Source organism: Dama dama, chromosome 33 (genome assembly GCF_033118175.1).
Source record: "Dama dama isolate Ldn47 chromosome 33, ASM3311817v1, whole genome shotgun sequence".
In the NCBI taxonomy this organism is placed as follows: domain Eukaryota; kingdom Metazoa; phylum Chordata; class Mammalia; order Artiodactyla; family Cervidae; genus Dama; species Dama dama.
Genome location: NC_083713.1, coordinates 33,136,253 through 33,157,649, shown reverse-complemented (window position 1 = coordinate 33,157,649; position 21,397 = coordinate 33,136,253). Strand labels below are relative to the sequence as shown.

At 38.8% G+C, this 21,397-nt stretch overlaps 1 protein-coding gene and 1 non-coding gene across 3 annotated transcripts in view; one reads left to right on the top strand and one right to left on the bottom strand.

The window, feature by feature from the left end:
• TTC21B (tetratricopeptide repeat domain 21B) overlaps window positions 1–21,397 on the bottom strand; it is an 88,055-nt gene that overhangs the window by 9,152 nt on the left and 57,506 nt on the right. For both annotated transcript variants that reach the window (XM_061135712.1, XM_061135713.1), the window contains 4 exons: window positions 17,009–17,159; window positions 16,709–16,870; window positions 14,402–14,597; window positions 591–815 (listed from right to left, as the gene is read on the bottom strand). In XM_061135712.1, coding sequence (XP_060991695.1) covers window positions 591–815; window positions 14,402–14,597; window positions 16,709–16,870; window positions 17,009–17,159 — 734 coding nt within the window. The remainder of the gene's footprint in view (window positions 1–590; window positions 816–14,401; window positions 14,598–16,708; window positions 16,871–17,008; window positions 17,160–21,397) is intronic.
• On the top strand, window positions 4,718–4,909 carry LOC133051382 (U2 spliceosomal RNA). The gene has a single exon (XR_009691869.1). It is a non-coding gene; the product is annotated as a U2 spliceosomal RNA (small nuclear RNA).

Here is a 21,397-nt window from a genome sequence, read left to right as displayed (position 1 = left end):
TGCTTGACATTCCAAAACACTTTTGCTAAGTAGGGCAAACCACAGCTGAAACTTGAAACTGCATACATCTTTATTTTATTTTCAAGGGCAAATAGCTTATTATTAATGTTTATATCCTGATTGTGGTAGAAATAAACATTTAATTTTCCCAAAACACAGAGAAATCCCTAGAAATGGACCAATACTCTCTAAAGTCTATTATAGAATGTTTATACAACCATGGCTAACAATCATTCTTTCCTCCTCAGTCTCCTACCCCGTGGGCTTCCCTGGCAGCTCAGCTGGTAAAAGATTTGCCTGCAATGCAGGAGACTCCAGTTCGATTCCTGGGTCGGGAAGATCCCCTGGAGAAAGGACAGGCTACCCACCCACTCCAGTATTCTTGGGCTTCCCTGGTGGCTCAGACGGTAAAGAATCCGCCTGCAATGCAGGAGACCTGGGTTTGATCCCTGGGTTGGGAAGATCCCTTGGAGGAGGGCATGGTAGCCCACTCCAGTGTTTTTGCCTGGAGAATCCCCACGGACAGAGAAGCCTGGCAGGCTGCAGCCCACGGGGTTGCAGAGTTGGACATGACTCAGCTCAGCACCTACCCTGTTATGCCTCAGGCACCGTTTTATCAGATCCTCGGCCATGTCATATTTTGCTGACTGAATATAAATATCGGCAAGCAGCAGCCAACTCCTCTCAAAGTCCTCAGCATCAATAGGATTCCAGTTCATTTTTGCAATCCGCTTCAGCTGATTTCGGGCCCGGGGAGTTTGTTTCAAGATCATATGAGCTGTTGCCATTCCCAAAAGTGCTGGAACATGATCCTTCTGTAAGAAAACAGATGTTTAGACCCCCAGATAAACAAACATAAAATGTCTCATGTTTCAAAGAGAAACACATGGAAAGTAGCAAGTGCCACATAATATATGGCCTGGCCTGTGGATTCTATCTCTGGCTTCACTTAAATACTGTGATATCGTCATTATTTAGAACATCAACTAACCTCAAGCTACCAGGAAGAACCATCTGGCCAAGGGAATTCAGTAAGAAGGCAAGTGCCATAACCACACAATTCCAGGCAATAAGGACAACTTGATTTTTAATGGAGTTGACTGTTTTGGTTTTGTACAGAAATAGAAAAAATAAAATTCTATCTCAATGTAGTCCTAATTGTACATTTATCATTCTGGTTCCTTAGTTATTTCACCTGTAAATCAGATAACCAACAGAATGATATACCTGCAAATGATATTCCTTATCTAGACTGACTTCTATTGCTCCTTTCCCTATCCCTTTTCATTTATTCAAAAGCATTTTCTTCCAATAAAGTGTGACCAGGGAAATGTTATTAAGGCATGCAATGAATTAATCACTTGGGAATTATATGAAATAATCTCATGCCTTAAAATATGCCTTTAGATTTGGACTCTGCAGATCCTTAATAGTGACTATAAGAGAGATGTGATGTTTTTAAAGATAGAGTTCAAAGTTAGAAAATGCCACTCTGTGAAATCAACAAGCTAATAAAAACTGGTATAAAATGGAGAGGGGCTTCCCTAGTGGATCAGTTGGTAAAGAATCTGTCTGCAATGCAGGAGACCCGGGTTCAATCCCTGGGTTGGGAAGATAACCTGGAGAAGGAAATGGCAACCCACTCCAGTGCTCTTGCCTGGAGAATTCCAGCACTAGCCATCTATTCAGAAAATTACATACTAATTATTGCTTTGGTATGTTATCTGATAAAGCTAAAGTGCTTCTTAAATTTCAGCAGAGGGATTATGATGATTTTTTTGTGTGTATGTGTGTGCACAAATTTGCCAGTTCTTTTTTTTTTTCCCTTTTAAAAAAATTTCATTATTATTATTATTTTTTAACACCAGAAACATTTTGTATTGGGTATAGCCGACTAACAATGTTGTGATAGTTTTAGGTGAACAGTGAAGGGACTTAGCCATATATATACATGTATCCATAGCTCAGCTGCTAAAGAATCCACCTGTAATGCAGGAGACACCAGTTTAATTCCTGAGTCAGGAAGGTCCCCTGGAGAAGGGATAGGCTACCCACTCCAGTATTCTTGGGCTTCCCTGGTGGCTCTGATGGTAAAGAATCTGTCTCCAATGCGGGAGACCTGGGTTTGATCCCTGGGTTGGGAAGATCCCCTGGAGGAAGGCATGGCAACCTACTCCAATATTCTGGCCTGGAAAATCCCCATGGACAGAGAAGCCTGGCGGGCTTCAGTCCATGGGGTTGCAAAGAGTCGGACATGACTGAACAATTAAGTACATTTCTCCTCCAAACCCCTTTCCCATCCAGGCTGGCACATAACATTGAGCAGAGTTCCATGTGCTATACAATAGGTTTTTGTTGCTTATCCATTTTAAATATAGCCGAGTATACATGACCTTCCCAAAGTCCTTAACTATTATTTCCCCCTCCTGCAACCATGAGTTCATTTCTAATCTGTGAGTCTCTTTCTGTTTGGTAAGTAAGTTCATTTGTATCATTACTTTTTAGATTCTAGATATAACAGATATCATATGATATTTCTTCTTTTCTGTCTGATTTACTTAACTCAGTACAACACTGTCTAGGTCCATCCATGTTGTTGTAAATGGCCTTATTTCATTCTTTTTAATGGCTGAGTCATATTCCATTGTATGTATGTACCACATCTTCTTTATCCATTCTTCTGTCGACGTATATTTAGGTTGTTTCCATGTCCTGGCTATTGTAAACAGTACTGCAAAGAACAATGGGGTGCATGTATCTTTTGGGGCCATGTTTTTCTCTGGACATGGATTCTCAGGAATAGGACTGCAGGGTCATATAGTAGCTCTGTTTTTAGTTTTTTGAGGAACCTCCATACTGTTCTCCATAGTGGGTGTACCAATTAACATTCCCACCAACAGTGCAGGAGGGTTCTTTTCTCTCCACACTCTCTCCAGCATTTGTGAATTTTTTGAGTGTGAGGTGATATCTCATTGTAGTTTTGATTTGCATTTCTCTACTAACTAACAATACTGAATATCTTTTCATGTGCCTATTGGCCATCTGTATATACTCTTTATTTTTTTAACTATTTTTTTTTTGGTATATACTCTTTAGAGAAATGTCTATTCAAGTCTGTGGCCCATTTTTTGAGTGGGTTGTTTGCTTTGATGCTATTAAGTGTCACAAGCTGTTTATAAACTTTGGAGACTAATCCCTCATCAGTCACATCATTTGCATATATTTTCTCCCAATCTGTGGGCTGTCTTTTCATTTTATTGTTTCCTTTGTTATGCAAAAGCTTTCGAGTTTAAGTAGGTCCCACTTATTTTTTCTTTTACTTCCATTATTCTGGGGGATGGACTAAAAAAGATATTGCTGTGATTTATGTCAGAGTATTCTGCCTGTGTTTTCCTCTAATAGATTTTAAATGTCCAGTTCAACATTTAGGTCTTTAATACATTTTGACTTATTTTTGTATATGGAGTTAAGGAATAATCTAATTTCATTTTTTTTTTTTACATGTGGCTCTCCAGTCTTCCTAGAACCATTTGTGGAAGAGACTGTCTTTCTGACATTGTGTAGTTTTGCCTCCTTTGTTACAGATTAATTAACTACAGGTGCATAGGCTTATTTCTGGTTTTTTTGGTATGCTGTTCCACTGATTTATACTTCTATTTTTGTGCCAGTACCACACTGTTTTAATGACTGTAGCTTTGTATAGTCTGAAGTCAGGATGCCTGGTTCCTCTGGCTCTGTTTTTCTTTCTCAAGATTGCTTTGAATATTTGTGGTCTTTTGTGTCTCCATACAAATTTTGAGACTTCTTTGTTCTATTTCTGTGAAAAATACCATTGGTAATTTGATAGGGATTGCATTGACTCTATTGATTCCCTTGGGTAGCATAGTCATTTTGACAATATTGATTCTTTCAATACACGAACATGGTATACCTTTCCATCTGTTTATGTCTTTTTTTATTTATTTCATCAGCATCTTCTAGTTTTTGGAGTACAGGTCTTTTGTCTCCTTCATCATCATCAGTTCAGTCACTTAGTCAGGTCTGACTCTTTGTGACCCCATGAACCACAGCACGCCAGGCCTCCCTGTCCATCACCAACTGCCAGAGTCTACCCAAATCCATGTCCATTGAGTTGGTGATACCATCCAACCATCTCATCCTTTGTCTCCTTAGGCAGGCTTATTTCTAGATATTTTATTCTTTTTGATGTAATGGTAAACGGAATTGCTTCTTGAATTTCTCTTTCTGCTCTTTCATTGTTAGTGTATAGAAATGCAACAGATTTCTGTGTATTGATTTTGTAACCTGCAAAATGAATTTACCAAATTCATTGATGAGTTCTAGTTGTTTTCTCGTAGCATATTCTATGTATAGTATCATGTCATCCACAAACAGTGACAGTTTAACTTCTTCTTTTCCAATCTGGATTACCTTTACTTCTTTTTCTTCTCTGACTGCTGTGGTTAGAACTTCCAAAACTATGTTGAATAAAAATGGTGAGAGTGATGCAGCTCAATACCAGAAAAATGAACCAACCCAATCAAAAAGTGGGCGGAAGAACTAAACAGACATTTCCCCCAAACAAGACATACAGATGGCTAATAAACACATGAAAAGATGCTCAACATTACTCATTATTAGAGAAATGCAAATCAAAACCACAATGAGGCATCATCTCATGCCAGTCAGCATGACTGCCATCAAAAAGTCTACAAACATTGCTTCTCGGCCTTTTGGCTAAGATCAAGTATAGTATCTGTTCTTATCAGTTTAATATCTGATACGTCCTCTATCATGAGGACAATATATTAAATGGATTTTTGGAGCAGGGAGTTGGAATAGGAGCTTGCTCCGTCCACTCCACACATCGACCTGGTATTGCAGTACTTCCAGGAATGGTGCACTCCCCTCGGGGGAGACAGAAAAAAAAAAAAAGTCTACAAACAATAAATGCTGGAGAGGATATGGAGAAAAGGGAACCCTCTTACACTGTTGGTGGGAATGCAAGCTGGTATGGGCTTCCCTGACAGCTCAGTTGGTATAGAATCTGCCTGCAATGCAGGAGACACTGGTTCGATTCCTGGGTCAGGAAGATCCACTGGAGAAGGGATAGGCTACCCACTCCAGTATTCTTGGGCTTCCCTTGTGGCTCAGCTGGTAAAGAATCTTCCTGCAATGTGGGAGTCTTGGGTTTGATCCCTGGGTTGGGAAGATCCCCTGAAGAAGGGGATTACCTCCAGGATTACCCCTCCAGTACTCTGGCCTGGAGAATTCCATGCACTGTACAGTCCATGGGGTCACAGAGTTGGGCATGACTGAGAAACTTTCACTTTCACTTCACTTTTCACAGCCACTATGGAAAACAGTGTAGAGATTCCTTAAAAAAATTGGAAATAGAACTGCCATATGACCCAGCAATCCCACTGCTGGGCATACACACTGAGGAAACCAGAACCAAAAGAGACACATGTACCCCAATGCTCACTGTAGCACTGTTCACAATAGCTAGGACACGGAAGCAACCTAGACGTCTGTCGGCAGATGAACGGATAAGGAAGTTGGGGTACATATACACAATGGAGTATTACTCAGCTATAAAAAAGAATGCATTTGAGTCAGTTCCAGTGAGGTGGATGAAACTGGACCCATTATACAGAGTAAAGTAGAAACACCAGTACAGTATATTAACACATGTATATGGAATTTAGAAAGAGAGTAAAGATGATTCTATATGCAAGACAGCAAAAGAGAGATGTAAAGAACAGACTTTTGGACTATGTGGGAGAAGGCGAGGGTGGGATGATTTGAGAACAGCACTAAGACATGTATATTACCGTATGTAAAATAGATGACCAGTGCAAGTTAGATGCATGGAGCAGGGTACTCAAAGTCAGTGCTCTGGGACAACCCAGAGGGATGGAGTGGGGAGGGGTATGGGAGGGGGGTTCAGGATGGGGGGGACACATGTGCACCCGTGGCTGATTCATGTTGATGTATGGCAAAAAACATCACAATATTGTAAAGTAATTATCCTCCAATTAAAATAAATTTTTTAAAAAAGTGGTGAGAGGGGACATCCTTGTCTTGTCCTGATCTTAGAAGGAATGCTTTCAGCTTTTCATCACTGAGTATGATGCTAGCTGTAGGTTTGTCATATATGGCCTTCTTAATGTTGAGGTATGTACTCTCTATGCCCACTTTATGGAGAGTATTTTTTATCATAAATGAGAGCTGAACTTTGTCAAAAGCCTTTTCTGCATCTATTGAGATGATATGGTGTACCACACTGATCGATTTGTAGATGTTGAAAAATCCTGGCATCCCTGGGGTGAATCCTACTTATCATGGCATATGATCTTTTAATGTATTGTTGGATATGGACTGCTAGTATTTTGTTGAGAATTTCTACATCTATGTTCATCAGTGATACTGGCCTGTAATTTTCTTTTATTGTGATATCTTTGGTTTTGCTAACAGGGTGATGGTGGCTTCATAAAATGAGTTGGGAAGTTTTCCTTCCTCTGAGACTTTTTGGAACAGTTCAGAAGCATAGGTGTTAACTTGTCTCTAAATTCACCTGTGAAGCTGTCAAGTTCTGGATTTTTGTTTGTTGGGAGATTTTTAATCATAGTGTCAATTTCAGGGCTGAGGATTGGTCTGTTCACATTTTCTATTTCTTCCTGGTTCAGTCTAGGGAGACTGTACCTTTCTAAGAATTTGTCCATTTCTTCCAGGTTGTCCATTTTGCTGGCATATAGCTGTTCATAGTAGTCTCTTATGATTCTTGGTATTTCTGTGGAGTCAATTGTAACTTCTCCTTTTTCATTTCAAATTTTACTGATTTGAGTCCTCTTCCTGTTTTTCTTGATGAGTCTGGCTAAAGGTTTATCAATCTTGTTTATCTTTCCAAAGAACCAGCTTTTAGTTTAACTGAATTTTGCAATTGTTTTTTTTTTCTATTTCATTTATTTCTGCTCTCACCTTTATGATTTCCATCCTTTTACTAACTTTAGGTTTTGTTTGTTCTTCTTCTCTAGTTGTTTTAGGTATAAGGTTAGGTTGTTAATTTGAGATTTTTCTTGTTTGAGGTAAGATTGTATTGCTATAAACTTCCCTCTTAAAATTGCTTTTGCTGCATCCCATAAGTTTTGGACCACTGTCCTTTCATTTTCACTTGTCTCTAGGTTTTTTTTTTTTTAATTTCCTCTTTGATTTCTTCAGTGATCCAGTGGTTGTTTAGTAGCATATTGTTTATCCACCACCTGTTTGTATTTCTTAGTTTTCTTTTTTCTTGTAGTTTATTTCTAATCTCATAGCATTGTGATCAGAAAAGATGCTTGATATGATTCTGATTTTCTTAAGTTTACCAAGGCTTGTGTTATGGCCCAACATGAGCTCAATCCTGGAGAATGTTCTGCATGTACTTAAGAAAAATGTGTAGTCTGCTGCTTTTGGATAGAATGCTCTATAAATATCAGTTAAGTCCAACTTGTGAAAAGTATAATTTTAAGGCCTGTGTTTCCTTATTGATATTCTGTTTGGATGATCTGTCCATTGATGAAAGTAGGGTACTAAAGTCCCCCACTATTATTGTGTTACTGTCGATTTCTGCCTGTATGTGTCAGTATTCGCCTTACATATTGCGGTGCTCCTATGTTGGGTGTCAGTTGAGAAATTGGCTAATAACCTTATGGGTTTTTCCTTGGATGTTATTTGTCTTTTTTCCCTTGCTGCTTTTGATAATTTATCTTTGTCTTTAATTTTTGTCAGTTTGATTATCATGTTCTTTGGTGTGTTTGTTCCTTCTTGGGTTTATTCTGTCTTGGACTCTCTGTGCTTTCTGGACATGGTTGACTCCAAAGTATTGTAGTTTCAGCTTCAGCATCAATCCTTCCAATGAATATTCAGGGTTGATTTCCTTTAGGATTGACTGGTTTGATCTCCATGCTCTTCAAGGAACTCTCAAAGAGTCTTCACAAGTATGACAGTTCAAAAGCATCGATTCTTTGGTGCTCAGCCTTCTTTATGGTCTAATTCTCAAATCTGTACATGACCACTGGAAAAACCATAGCTTTGACTATACAGATCTTTGTCAGCAAAGTGATGTCTCTGCTTTTTAATACACTGTTTAGGTTTGTCATAGCTTTTCTTCTGGAGCAAGCATCTTAATTTTATGACTGTAGTCATGGTTCACAGTGATTTTGGAGCCCAAGAAAATAAACTCTGTCACTGTTTCCATTGTTTCCCCTTCTATTTGCCATAAAGTCATGGGACCAGATGCCATGATGTTAGTTTTTTGCATGTTGAGTTTTAAGCCAGGATTTTTTTAAGCCACTGTCCTCTTTCACCTTCATCAAGAGGCTCTTTAGTTCCTCTTCACTTTCTGCCATGAGGGTGGCGTCATCTGCATATCTGAGATTGTTTCTCCTGGCAATCTTGATTCCAGCTCGTGCTTCATTCAACCCGGTTTTCACATAATGTACTCTGCATATCAGTTAAATAAACATGGTGACAATATACAGCCTTGGTGCACTCCTTTCCCAATTTTGAACCAGTCCATTGTTCCATGTCAGGTTCCATATGCTGCTTGTGTCTTGCATACAGGATTCTCAGGAGGCAGGTAAAGTAGTCGGGTATTCCTATCTCTTTAAGAATTTTCCACAGTCTGTTGTGATTCCAACAGTCAAAGGCTTTAGCATAGTCAATGAAGCAGAAGTAGATGTTTTTCTGGAATTCTCTTGCTTTTTCTGTCATCCAACGGATGTTGGCAATTTGATCTCTGGTTCCTCTGCCTTTTCTAAGTCCAGATTGTATATCTGGAAGCTCTCAGTTCATGCACTATTGAAGCCTGCTTGAAGGTTTTTGAGCATTACCTTGCTAGCATGTGAAATGAGTGCAACTGTGGTAGTTTGAATATTCTTTGGGATTGAAATGAAAACAGACCTTTTCCAGTACTGTGGCCACTGCTGAGTTTTCCAAATAGCTGGTATTTTGAGTGCAGCACTTTAACAGCATTGTCTTTAAGGATTTTAAATAGCTCCACTGGAATTCCTTCACCTTCACTAACTTTGTTCACAGTAATGCTTCCTAAGGCCCACTTAGCTTCACACTCTAGGCTGTTTGGCTCTAGGTGAGTAACTGCACCATCGTGGTTATCTTAATGACCTTAATTGGTCATTAAGACCTTTTTCTTTACAGTTCTTCTGTGTATTCCTGCCAGTTCTTCTTAATCTTTCTGCTTCTGTTAGGTCCTTACCGTTTCTGTTCTTTATTGAGCCCATCTTTGCATGAAATGTTCCCTTGGTATCACTAATCTTTTCAAAGAGATCTCTAGTGTTTCCCATTGTTTTCTATTGTTTTCCTCTATTTCTTTGCACTGTTCACTTAAGAACACTCTTTTATCTCCCCTTGCTATTCTTTGGAACTCTGCATTCAGATGGGGACATCTTTTCCTGTCTCCTTTGCCTTTTTCTCCTCTTCTTTTCTCAGCTATTTGTAAGGCCTCCTCAGACAACCGTTTTGCCTTGTTGCATTTCTTTTTCTTGGGGATGGTTTTGGTTACCACCTCCTGTACAATGCTATGAACCTCCATAGTTCTTCAGACACTCTGTTAAAGTTCCAATGTGTAATTTGTTCTAATTAAGGAGTGACAGAAAGGGTTTTATTTGAATGCCAAATATAACCAATTTGGTAAGGATTTTGAAGACATGTGGGATATTATTAATTACTGAACTGTACCCTTATGCCAGGTGGGCTAGAGAGGAAAGTATAATAAATAGAGACTTAATATGTATTTGTCAGTCAAATCCTAGGACAGCTCACAAAGAGAAGGGTCCTGAAAAAAAATGCCCAGATCTATTCACATACTAAAAATATCCCACACTATACATTTAAAGTAAGCTCCCAGATTTAAAATTTACACACCTTGAGTTTAATTAGAATTAATCAATTCCTCACAGCTTGATCACTCCCAAGTGAACTGAAGAATGGCTTCTAATACTGCACACCTGCATTCCAACCCTGCACTGGACCATGATAGCTCTCCTGGAGCAGACATCCTCAGATGTTCTCTCTTAGGACGTCTGTACCACCTTCTCTCTCTCTCAATCTAAAGTGCACCAACTTTATAGCACAAAAGGCGCTATAGCTCTGCTATAAATGATGCACCTTTACAGTTCAAGATGAGGGGAAGAAAGGAAGTGGACCATTTCAGCTTGGGGTTAATGCATCTTCCACTGTTTCCTCCCATGTCTTCCTGTCGCATCCCTGTTTTTGAATCAATCAGAATGCCACACAGGACTGTGGACATACCCTATGCTTCACGGCCTCCCTGCCTTTGTTCACATTTTCCCCTTAACTGAGAATATACTTCCTCCATCTCTGCCTGTGAAAATGCAGTTTATCCTGGTTTTTCTTATATCATTACTTCCTCCACAGAAAAGTTCTCTCAGCTCTCCTTATCCTGTCCCCTCCAGCACTTTTATTTGCAACTTTAGAACAGAATGTAACAGATTTTGCTTTACATTACAGTCAGTATGCTTGTCTCTTCTTCGGTAGGTTATGAGAAACTTGAAGACAGGAACTATATGTGGCTTCTCTTTGTGAGTCTATGCTTAGCACCCACTGGTTACTCAATGAATATTCATTACATTTAATATATACAGCCTATGAGTTAAAAGGGAAAAATGCAAGATAAAATTCACTTATGAAACTTCAATTCATACATCAGTCTTTGGACAGTGTGGTCAGCAAGCAGATTTGAGGACAGAATATTACTAACCACACATGTTAGGATGACAAAACGTAAGGCAGTCTCACCAAAACAAACAAACAAAAAAAAAAAACTGGCGCAGCCTTTCTAGGAAACAGCTGTGAGGTCACTTAGTGCTTTTAGGGTTTTCTCTTAAGCCGCACAGTTCGAAACCACCTTCCACAATAGAACGTGACTCCACAACATGCAGTAGCTCTGACACCTTACTTGAAATGGTGCTTCATCATGTTCTTACAGATTGTCTTAGACTTATAGGACAGTCCTATTTCTGGATCAGCTGCTGTCATCCATCTGCTCCCGCACAGTCAATCCCACTGAGCGCAGCCCCTGAGAACACTATTTCAATGCCAGCAGAAGCTCGGCGTGAGGATGGACTGTGTAGCTGCTGTCTTGCTGTTTTGTTCCCAGGCGGGCTGACGGTGGTGGTCAGGTGCCACCAGAGATACCTGCACCCAAGTACCAACAGGAGCTGTAGGTTTTCCAAAGCCCTCCAGAGTCCTGAGAGACAGGGGAAGGGGTCAGCATAGGGTTTTGGTTTATCGTTGTCGCTGTAATCTTCGAACCAGAAGAAAATACAGCAAAATTCTGTATATCCTCTGAGAGGCCCCAAGTTATTAGTCTTTCATGGTGGCAGAACATACCAAGTGTATACTTAGAACTAGCTATTACCAACTGTTGATGGAGCTGTTGTTTAGTCACTTTAGTCATGTACGACTCTTTGTGACCACATGGACTATAGCTCACCAGGCTCCTCTGTCCATGAGATCTCCCAGGCAAGAATACGGGAGTGGGTTGCCATTTCCTTCTCCAGGGGATCTTCCTGAACCATGGATCGAACCCATGTCTTCTGCATTGGCAGGTGGATTATTTACCACTGAGACACCAGGGAAGCCCATTGATGGAGTGGGTACCTAGGATTCTTTCCTTAATAACAAGTAATTGGAGAATAAAGCACTGTATGAGGGAAGGGAAAATAGATGGCCCAGAGGGTAACAAGGGTGGTGTATTTGAATGGGGTGAAAAGAGAAAGTCTTTGATCTAATAATAAAAATTCATTATTGTTAAATATTATTATTACTGCTGCAGGGGATGATTACAGTCTTGCTAAAGAACAATATTATTATTTGCATGACTGAATTACAAGTTGTCAGTACTAATCTCACTTAGCCCGTAGAGCTGGAAAAATTTCAAGTTCACATAAGTGGAAAGGTGATATCAAGGCACTCAGGTATTTATTTTCACTTAGTAGGTTAGCCTAGGCTATACCTATAGCATAGATGATAAAACCATTCCCTTGAGAATTAACTTTTGCCCTCCTGCAGAATTTCCCTTCTCTAGAACTCATCATTGTAATAGAGATAAATATAACAACACATTTGAATACAGAGTATAACAATACATTTGAATACAAAGTTCCAAAGAATAGCAAGGAGAGATAAGAAAGCCTTTCTTCAGTGATCAATGCAAAGAAATAGAGGGAAACAACAGAATAGGAAAGACTAGAGATTTCTTCAAGAAAATTAGAGATACCAAGGGAACTTTTCATGCAAAGATGGACACAATAAAGGACAGAAATGGTATGGACCTAACAGAAAAAGCAGATATTAAGAAGAGGTGGCAAGAATACACAAGAACTATACAAAAAAGATCTTCACGACCCAGAGAGTCACGATGGTGTGATCACTCACCTAGAGCCAGACATCCTGGAATGTGAAGTCAGGTGGGCCTTAGGAAGCATGACTAAGAACAAAGCGAGTGGAGGTGATAGAATTCCAGTTGAGCTATTTCAAATCCTAAAAGATGATGCTGTGAAAGTGCTATACTCAATATACCAGCAAATTTGGAATATTCAGCAGTGACCACGGGATTGGAAAAGGTCAGTTTTCATTCCAATCCCAAAGAAAGGAAATGCCAAAGAATGCTCAAACTACCGCAAAATTGCACTCATCTCACACACTAGTAAAGTAATGCTCAAAATTCTCTAAGCCAGGCTTCCACAGTATGTGAACTGTGAACTTCCAGATGTTTAAGCTGGATTTAGAAAAGACACAGGAACTAGAGATCAAATTGCCAACATCTGCTGGATCATCAAAAAAGCAAGAGAGTTCCAGAAAAACATCTACTTCTGCTTTATTGACTATGGCAAAGCCTTGACTGTGTGGATCACAACAAACTGGAAAATTCTTAAAGAGATGGGAATACCAGACCACCTGACCTGCCTCCTCAGCAATCTGTATGCAGGTCAAGAAGCAACATTAGAACTGGACATGGAACAACAGACTGGTTCCAAATTGGGAAAGGAGTACGTCAAGGCTGTATATTGTCACCCTGCTTATTTAACTTACATGCAGAGTACATCATGAGAAATGCTGGACTGGATGAAGCACAAGCTGGAATCAAGATTGCCAGGAGACATATCAATAACCTCAGATATGCAGATGACACCACCGTTATGGCAGAAAGTGAAGAACTAAAGAGTGCCTTGATGAAAGTGAAAGAGGAGAGTGAAAAAGTTGGCTTAAGCTCAACATTAAGAAAACTAACATCATGGCATCCGGTCCCATCACTTCATGGCAAATAGATTGGGAAACAGTAGAAACAGTGGCTGACTTTACTTTTTGGGCTCCAAAATCACTGCAGATGGTGAAATTAAATTTCATCACTGCAGCCATGAAATTAAAAGATGCTTGCTCCTTGGAAGAAAAGTTATGACCAACCTAGACAGCATATTAAAAAGCAAAGACATTACTTTGCCAACAAAGGTCCATCGAGTCAAAGCTATGGCTTTTCCAGTAGTCATGTATGGATGTAAGAGTTGGACTATAAAGAAATTTGAGTACCAAAGAATTGATGCTTTTGAACTGTGGTGCTGGAGAAGACTCTTGAGAGTCCCTTGGACTGCAAGGAGATCCAACCAAACCATCCTAAAGGAAATCAGTCCTGAATATTCATTGGAAGGACTGATGTTGAAGCTGAAACTCTTTTAATACTTTGGCCACCTGATGTGAAGACTGACTCATTTGAAAAGACCCAGATGCTGGGAAAGATTGAAGGCAGGAGGAGAAGGGGACGACAGAGGATGAGATGGTTGGATGGCATCACCGACTCAATGGACATGAGTTTGAATAAACTCCGGGAGTTGGTGATGGACAGGGAGGCCTGGCGTGCTGCAGTCCATGGGGTCGCAAAGTGTTGAACACGACTGAGCGACTGAACTGATAACACATCAGCATGTAAAAATGCCTTCTCTGAAAACAAAGGTGCCTGATGGAAAATCATACCAAACTATATACCTAATTTTTAATAACTGTAAATAATGAAGTCAATCTTCAGAAAATAAACAACTAATAAAAACATGTATTTCTACACCACCAAGGAAAGGTGCTGGTGGAGCACATGGTAAAGAGTCTGCCTGTGATGTGGAAGACCCGGGTTCAATCCCTGGGTCGGGTAGATTCCCCTGGAGGAGGGGATGGCAACCCACTCCAGTATTCTTGATTAGAGAGTCCCCACGGACAGAGGAGCCTGGCGGGCTACAGTCCATGGGGTTGCAAAGAGTTGGACACGACTATGCGACTAAATACCTCAAGGAAACGTAACACGTGACGTTGAAAAAGAAAATCTACTAACCTCAGAGGCTGCTATTTCGGTGAAGGTAGTCAATGCCTGCTCCACATTAGATTTCTGTTTGGTGGCCATTAGGCAATAGTTTTCCATTATGCGAAGCTGTACATGACCCTGAATGGTCTGAGGTTTTAGTTCTTTAAGGAGCTTTTCTGCTGTTCTCACTGCTAACTGCGCAGACTCTTGCTTCTCAGTTGAATTACTGTATGCAATTAAAAATAAATCTGTTAGTATCTATTATTCATGAAACAAAATTCATTGAGATTAGAATGAGCTTGAGGGTACACTGGTTTCTACTTTTCTCACCAATTTAAAACTAATCCTATTGAAGACTGTCACTTATTCTTTTCTAATATAAATTAAAGCACAGTTAGTTTTAAAAAACAAAACTAACATAGCTTCAATCAAACATCATTAGACATTTATTCACTTTAAACTGAAAACAAAAAGTGAATACTATCCACCTGTGGTAAGTGTATTCATTTAATACAAAACTGAATTCAGGATAAGTAGAATCATCCAATTATCAAATAGCATATTTGCTCAGAAAAAGAAAAAAAAAAGACTATAAACTATTGTAAATCAACTGTACTTCAATTTAAAAAGATTAATTTTTAAAAAGGAGGGAGCAGAAAGTAACTATGTTAAAGTTCTTACTATGTGCCAAGCACTGTATTACTTCATTCAATCAATGTTGAATCCATTTTATACATGAGAAAACCAAGGCTCCAACAGAGAAAGTATTAATAATTTTCCAAAGGTCACATATCTCTATTAAACCTAGGATTTGAATCTAAGTTTGCCAGACATATAAAATGTACTTAATTTTCCTCACCCTGTTGCCTATTAGACTTTTAAGAAAAGAAATTCTGTATTTGTCAAAAGGTTGTAAATTTTAAGTGCAATAACAATTTGTGCAACAGCAATTTTCTTATATACTGACCCACCTGAGACCCACCTTATACACCTGAATATAATGTATTAGTAAATCAATTAACAAAAAGAAATTGAATTCTCAAAGGCTAATAATCACTGAAGCCACTGATCTTTTCAGGCTTTTACCTTCTCTAAACATTTTACACTGTTGGTAACCTTCTTTTCTCCCAAGATCCTCTTTGTTTTTTGTAAGATTACAGTTTTCCTTCTCTTTCCACCAAAGTGACTGTCCTTCGCTTACCTCTCTTCCTCCTTCAATCTCCTTGAGTGTTAGCACACCCCAAATTTAGTTCTTAGACATCCGTTACTGCATTCTACTTGAAAACAGGTCATTGATGGGGTCCCGACTACCCACTCAGCACTGGTCTCCCAAATCTGTATCTCCAGCTGTGACTTCCCTTTTGAGTTCTATATTCTGAGTTTGGTGTGTTCAACCCATGGCTGAAGATTTCCATGTGGACAGCCTTTAGTTGCATAACAACAGTAGGATACTTTAACCTTTCTAAAACAAACAAAAAATAAAAATGCCTCTCCCTTACTGTAAATCCTTCCATGGGCCTCTATAATCCAAGCCTTCAAAGTTGTCACTGACACATCTCAACAACTGGGTCCACTTTCTCCCACTCCTCTATGCAGCTTCCCCCGACTGCTATGATTTCTATGAATTCCTCCAACACTTAACACCAATTTAACCCATTTCTGTTTTGTTGGAGATTGAATGGTTTCAGATACTGTCTTGCCTACCAGGTCAATTGCATGTTCCTGGGGGCAGAAACCGTCTCTTCTATTCCCTTCCATCCTTATACGCTCCCCTCCCTGCCTTCCCCGATTCTGAGGAAAGGACAAGACCAAACGCACAGACAGAAATATAACCACTGACCAGCGGTGCGCCACAAGGCGAACAGCAGGTTCGCTGCGGCCAGGCAGGACTCAACCTAAACCTTGCCTCCACCGTATTCTAACTCCATCACGTTAGACAGCTTAACTTTGAGCTTTTTCACAATGTTGTAATGGGGAATAAATATTAATAAGACAGTGCGTTAATAAAGTATAGAGAACAGGGTTTGGCAGATAGCTATCATGTTAGGAAGTTACTGTTATGTGGACAATTTTTTCCAATGTAATCAAACTCTACAATTCATCCCATTTTTTAGAAAGTAATTGGGGGGCTGTCTTTAATAACATCTGTTCTGATTTAGGAAACCTTCTATAAGCATTTCATACTTGTTTCAGGAAAGAGTTATTTCAGCTGATTTATTCATTAAACTTTCATTAGTGCTATTCTGGAATTTAGTTCTCCTTTACAAAATACCCTTGCTTATTTCGCCCCTAACAAGTGTGTTTTTTTTTTAAGTGTATCTTGCAACTACTACTCACCCCAGATCTGCATCAAGATTTTCAAATACTTCACCTCCAACAGTTTCATTATCTGGATTCAAACAGATTTCAATCATATTATAAAGGGCATTTTGGCCCCAGTCACTGTCTTTCCGAGCTTTATTAAAATGTCGAAGGGCATCATTTGGTTCTCCAGTATACCTTGTTAGATGTTAAAAAAAAAAATTACTTATTTCAATCACTACAAACTTTAAATCATTTATAATTTATTTAGTAAATAAAACTATCACTTCAAAATGCAGAAATTTGTAATTCAAGTTTATTTGCCAATAAATTTACCAAAGATATAATCCTTTACAGTACTGAAATCCTGGCTCCAGTTTTGCTCTGGAGTTACGTTTCTCAGCCATTAAGAAAAATCGTGGAACATCTTCAAGTTTTCCACATCTTCTTAAGAAATCAATTAAACGAGATAACGTCATATAATTATCTAGAAACAAAGAACATTTCAGTTATGGACAACATTTTACAGCTTTTGTTTTGATGGTTGAAATCTTACTTTATTAAAGTATAGTTTGCTTCAAATGAAGTGCAATTTAAACATAAACAAAAGGAGTGCCTTAGGGGTTGTAAGTCCCTAAAGAGACTGTATGGACACTGGATGAATTCTCAAACAATAAAGGTGGGGTTGGCCTGGTCACAGTGAGAGAATGTTCATTATAGGCAAATCTATAAAATGCATACTCGTTGTGACTTACTTTTCAGTCATTCCTGGGACCAAAACCTTCTAGAAAGAAATAGCCTCTGCACAATCTAAACTCTTAGAAGTACAATTCAGTAGGATCAACTTGATTGCACAGGACAAATCTGTCTCTGGGATCTACTTTCTGACTTCTGCTTCCGAGGTGGTGCCAGTGGTAAAGAACCTGCCTGCCAATGCAGGAGAAGTAAGAGATGTGGGTTCGATCCCTGGGTCAGGAAGATACCCTGGAGAAGGGCATGGCAACCCACTTGAGTATTCTTGCCTGGAGAATCCCATGGACAGTGGAGTCTGGTAGGTTATAGTCCATAGGGTTGCACAGAGTCGGACACGAACGAAGCGACTTAACAGGCAGGCAGCTAGGAAGCAGGTGAGAACATCTTGATGATAACGTTTAGGGTGGGCAATTAGGAATTTTACTCCAGACGTGCCTTAATGTGTATATGTACCTGAAACACTAGATACCCACTTGCCATATTATAACCTTAACATATTAATCCCAGTATTTTAATCCTATTTTATCTACTTCTAAGGAAAGAGTTAGTTATTTAGTCTTGGGTAGAATTTTCTGGCAGGCTCTGCCAGAAATTAAATCTATTCAGTCCTTTCTAATCACTAAAATACTAAATTTGGGGAATCATTTTAATACCTATTTTTTAAGATTATAAAAATAATGCATGGACACTTCAGAAAATTTGGAAAACCATAGAAAAGTATAAAGGAGAAAAATAATCCCTCATATTCCCACCAACTAGAGATTACCACATTTTGGTACATTTCCTATGTTTATGAGTGGAAATCAATTTATAAATATTTAAATACAAACAAATATGTTTCTTACATATATAAAAGTTAGAGTCACATTTGGGATTCTGATTTTGACTCAGCATTGTATAGTAAACATTTCCTAATTGTCATAAAATGGTCTTCAAAAACATTTTAGTCACTGCACTCTTGTCTATCACACTGATAGCTCACACTTTATTTTTGTATAGTTATGTTTTTTAGGTATTGAATCTTATAAGTATCTGTTAGCACAGGACGCACGGTAGAGGATTTATAAAATTCCTTATTTATATAAGCTATTCTGATCACTTTGATGGGGCTTCCCTGATAGCTCAGTTGGTAAATAATCCACCTGCAATGCAAGAGACCCTGGTTTGATTCATGGGTCAGGGAGATCTACTGAAGAAGGGATAGGCTACCCACTCCAGTATTCTTGGGCTTCCCTTGTGGCCCAGCTGGTAAAGAATCTGCCTGCAATGTGGGAGACCTGGGTTCCATCCCTGGGTTGGGAAGATCCCCTGGAGAAGAGAAAGGCTACTCACTCCAGTATTCTAGCCTAGAGAATTCCATGGACTATACCCATGGGGTCACTGAATTCCTAGAATTAAAGCACACACATACAAATAAAAACTTTTAAAAGCAATTTATCCTGATTCTATTTTCTAAGGAAAGAGAACATGCCATATAATCCAGCTCTTCCACTTCTGGGTATATACCCCCAAGAACTGAAAGCAGGGACCTAATGAAATATTTGTACACCAGTGTTCACAGCAGCCAAAAGGTGGAAACAACCCACATGTCCATCAGTGGGTGCACGGATAAACAAAACATGGTGTATATATATGTGCTGCTGCTGCTAAGTCGCTTCAGTCATGTCCGACTCTGTGCGACCCCACAGACAGCAGCCCACCACGTTCCCCCGCCCCTGGGATTCTCCAGGCAAGAACACTGGAATGGATTGCCATTGCCTTCTTCAGTATATATATGTAAAGGCATATTATTTCAACTTAAAAGGGAAGGAAATTCTGATGTGCCACACACAACATAGATAACCCTTGAAAACATTGAATTAAGTGAAAGAAGCCAACAAAAAAAGAACAAGTACTGTATGATTCCATTTATAAAAGGTATCTAGAGGAATCAAATTCATAGAGGCAAAAAGTAGATGGTGATTGTCAGGGCCTGCAGGAAATGGGGAGTTAGGGTATAGAATTGCAGTTTGAAATGATGAAAAAGTTCTCATGATGGATCATGGTGATGGTTACACAAAAATGTCAATGTACTTAATGCCACTGAACCACACGCTGAAGAATGGCTAACATGGCAAATTTTATGTATGTTTTAACAAATACAAAAAAATCATTAAAAAACAGGAACCTCTGTGGGCTTTGCATCTACTCTTTTACATGATGTCAAAACAATCCAGGTTACAATATAACCATTTGTCTTTTTAAAAGTTTTATTGACATATAGTTGATTTACAATGGTATGTGAATTTCTGCTGTACAGAAAGTGATTCAATTATACAAACATACACTTTTATTAATATTCTTTTCCATTATGGTTAATCACAGGATACTGAATATACAAGTTTGTGCTATGCAGTAGACCCTTGTTGTTTATCCATCCCATATGTAATAGCTCACATCTGTTAACCCCAACCTCCCACTACATCCTTCCCTGAACTCTCTTCCCCATGGCAACCACAGCTCTCCTCTACGTCCTTGAGTCTGTTCTGTAGACAGGTTCATTTGTCATATTTTAGATTTCACATGTAAGTGATATCATATGCTATTTGTCTTCCTCTTTCTGACTCACTTCACCTATTATGATAATCCCTAATCCATGTTGCTGCAAAAGGCATTGTTTCATTCTGGTTTTCATGGTTGAGTAATATTCCATTGTATATATGTACTACTACTTTATCCATTCCTCTGTTGATGGATATTTAGGTTTCCATGTCTTGGCTATTGTGAATAGTGCTACTGTGAACATAAGGGTGCACGTTTCTTTTTTAGATTAGAGTTTTGTCTGGATATCTACACAGGAGTGGGACTGCTGAATCAAACGGTATTTCTATTTTTAGTTTTCTTAGGACCTTCCATTACTGTTTTCCATAGTGGCTGCACCAACTTACATTACCACCAACAACAGTATAGGAGGGTCCCTTTTTCTCCATATCTTCTCTAGCATTTGTTACTTGTAGAGTTTTTAATAATAGCAATTCTGACCGGTGTATGGTGGCATTTCATTGCAGTTTGATTTGCAGTTCTCTAATTAGCTATGTTGAGTATCTTTTCATGTGCCTATTGTCCCTTTATATTTCTTTGGAGAAATGTCAAGTTAGATCTTCTGCACATTTTAAATTGGGTTGTTTTTTGTAGCTGTTGAGTTGTGTGAGCTGTTTGTATAGTTTGGAAACTAAGCCCTTGTCAGCTGCATCATTTGTAAATATTTTCTCCCATTCTTTGAATCTTTTCATTTTGTTTATGGTCTCCTTTGCTGTGCGGAAGCTTTCATCTTTAAAGAACTAGCACTTGGTTTTATTGATATTTTCTATTGCTTTAAATCTCTATTTTATTTATTTCTTATTTGATCTTTATTATTTTCTTCCTTCTGCTGACTTTAGGTTTTATTAGTTCTTTTTCTAATTCTTTTAAGTGGCAAATTAGGTTGTTCAAGATTTTTCTTGTTACTTTGAGGAAGGCCTGCATTGCTATAAACTTCCCTCTAAGAATTGCTTTTGTGGCATCCCATAGATTTTTGTATGGCTGTATTTCCACTGTCATTTGCCTCAAGGTATTTTTTAATTTCCTCTTTGTTTTATTGTTTATTCATTAGTTCTTTTAGTAGTATGTTCTTTAGTTGCCATGGAATAATTTTTTCTCATTTCTTTTACTATTGCTGATTTCTAGTTTCATGACACTGTGGTCAGAAAAGATGCTTAGGATTATTTCTGTACTTCTAAAATTCGCCGAGGCCCATTTGTACCCTAGTATGTGGTCAATCCTAGAGAATGTTTCAGGTGCACGTAAAGAATGTGTACTCTGGTGTTTTTTTGGGGGGGATGGGGGGTTTAATGACCTGAACATATCAATTAAGTCTTAACTGTACTATTGTATCACTGGGGATCTCTGTTGCCTTATTCATTTCCTGTCTAGAAGACCTGTCCATTGATTTAA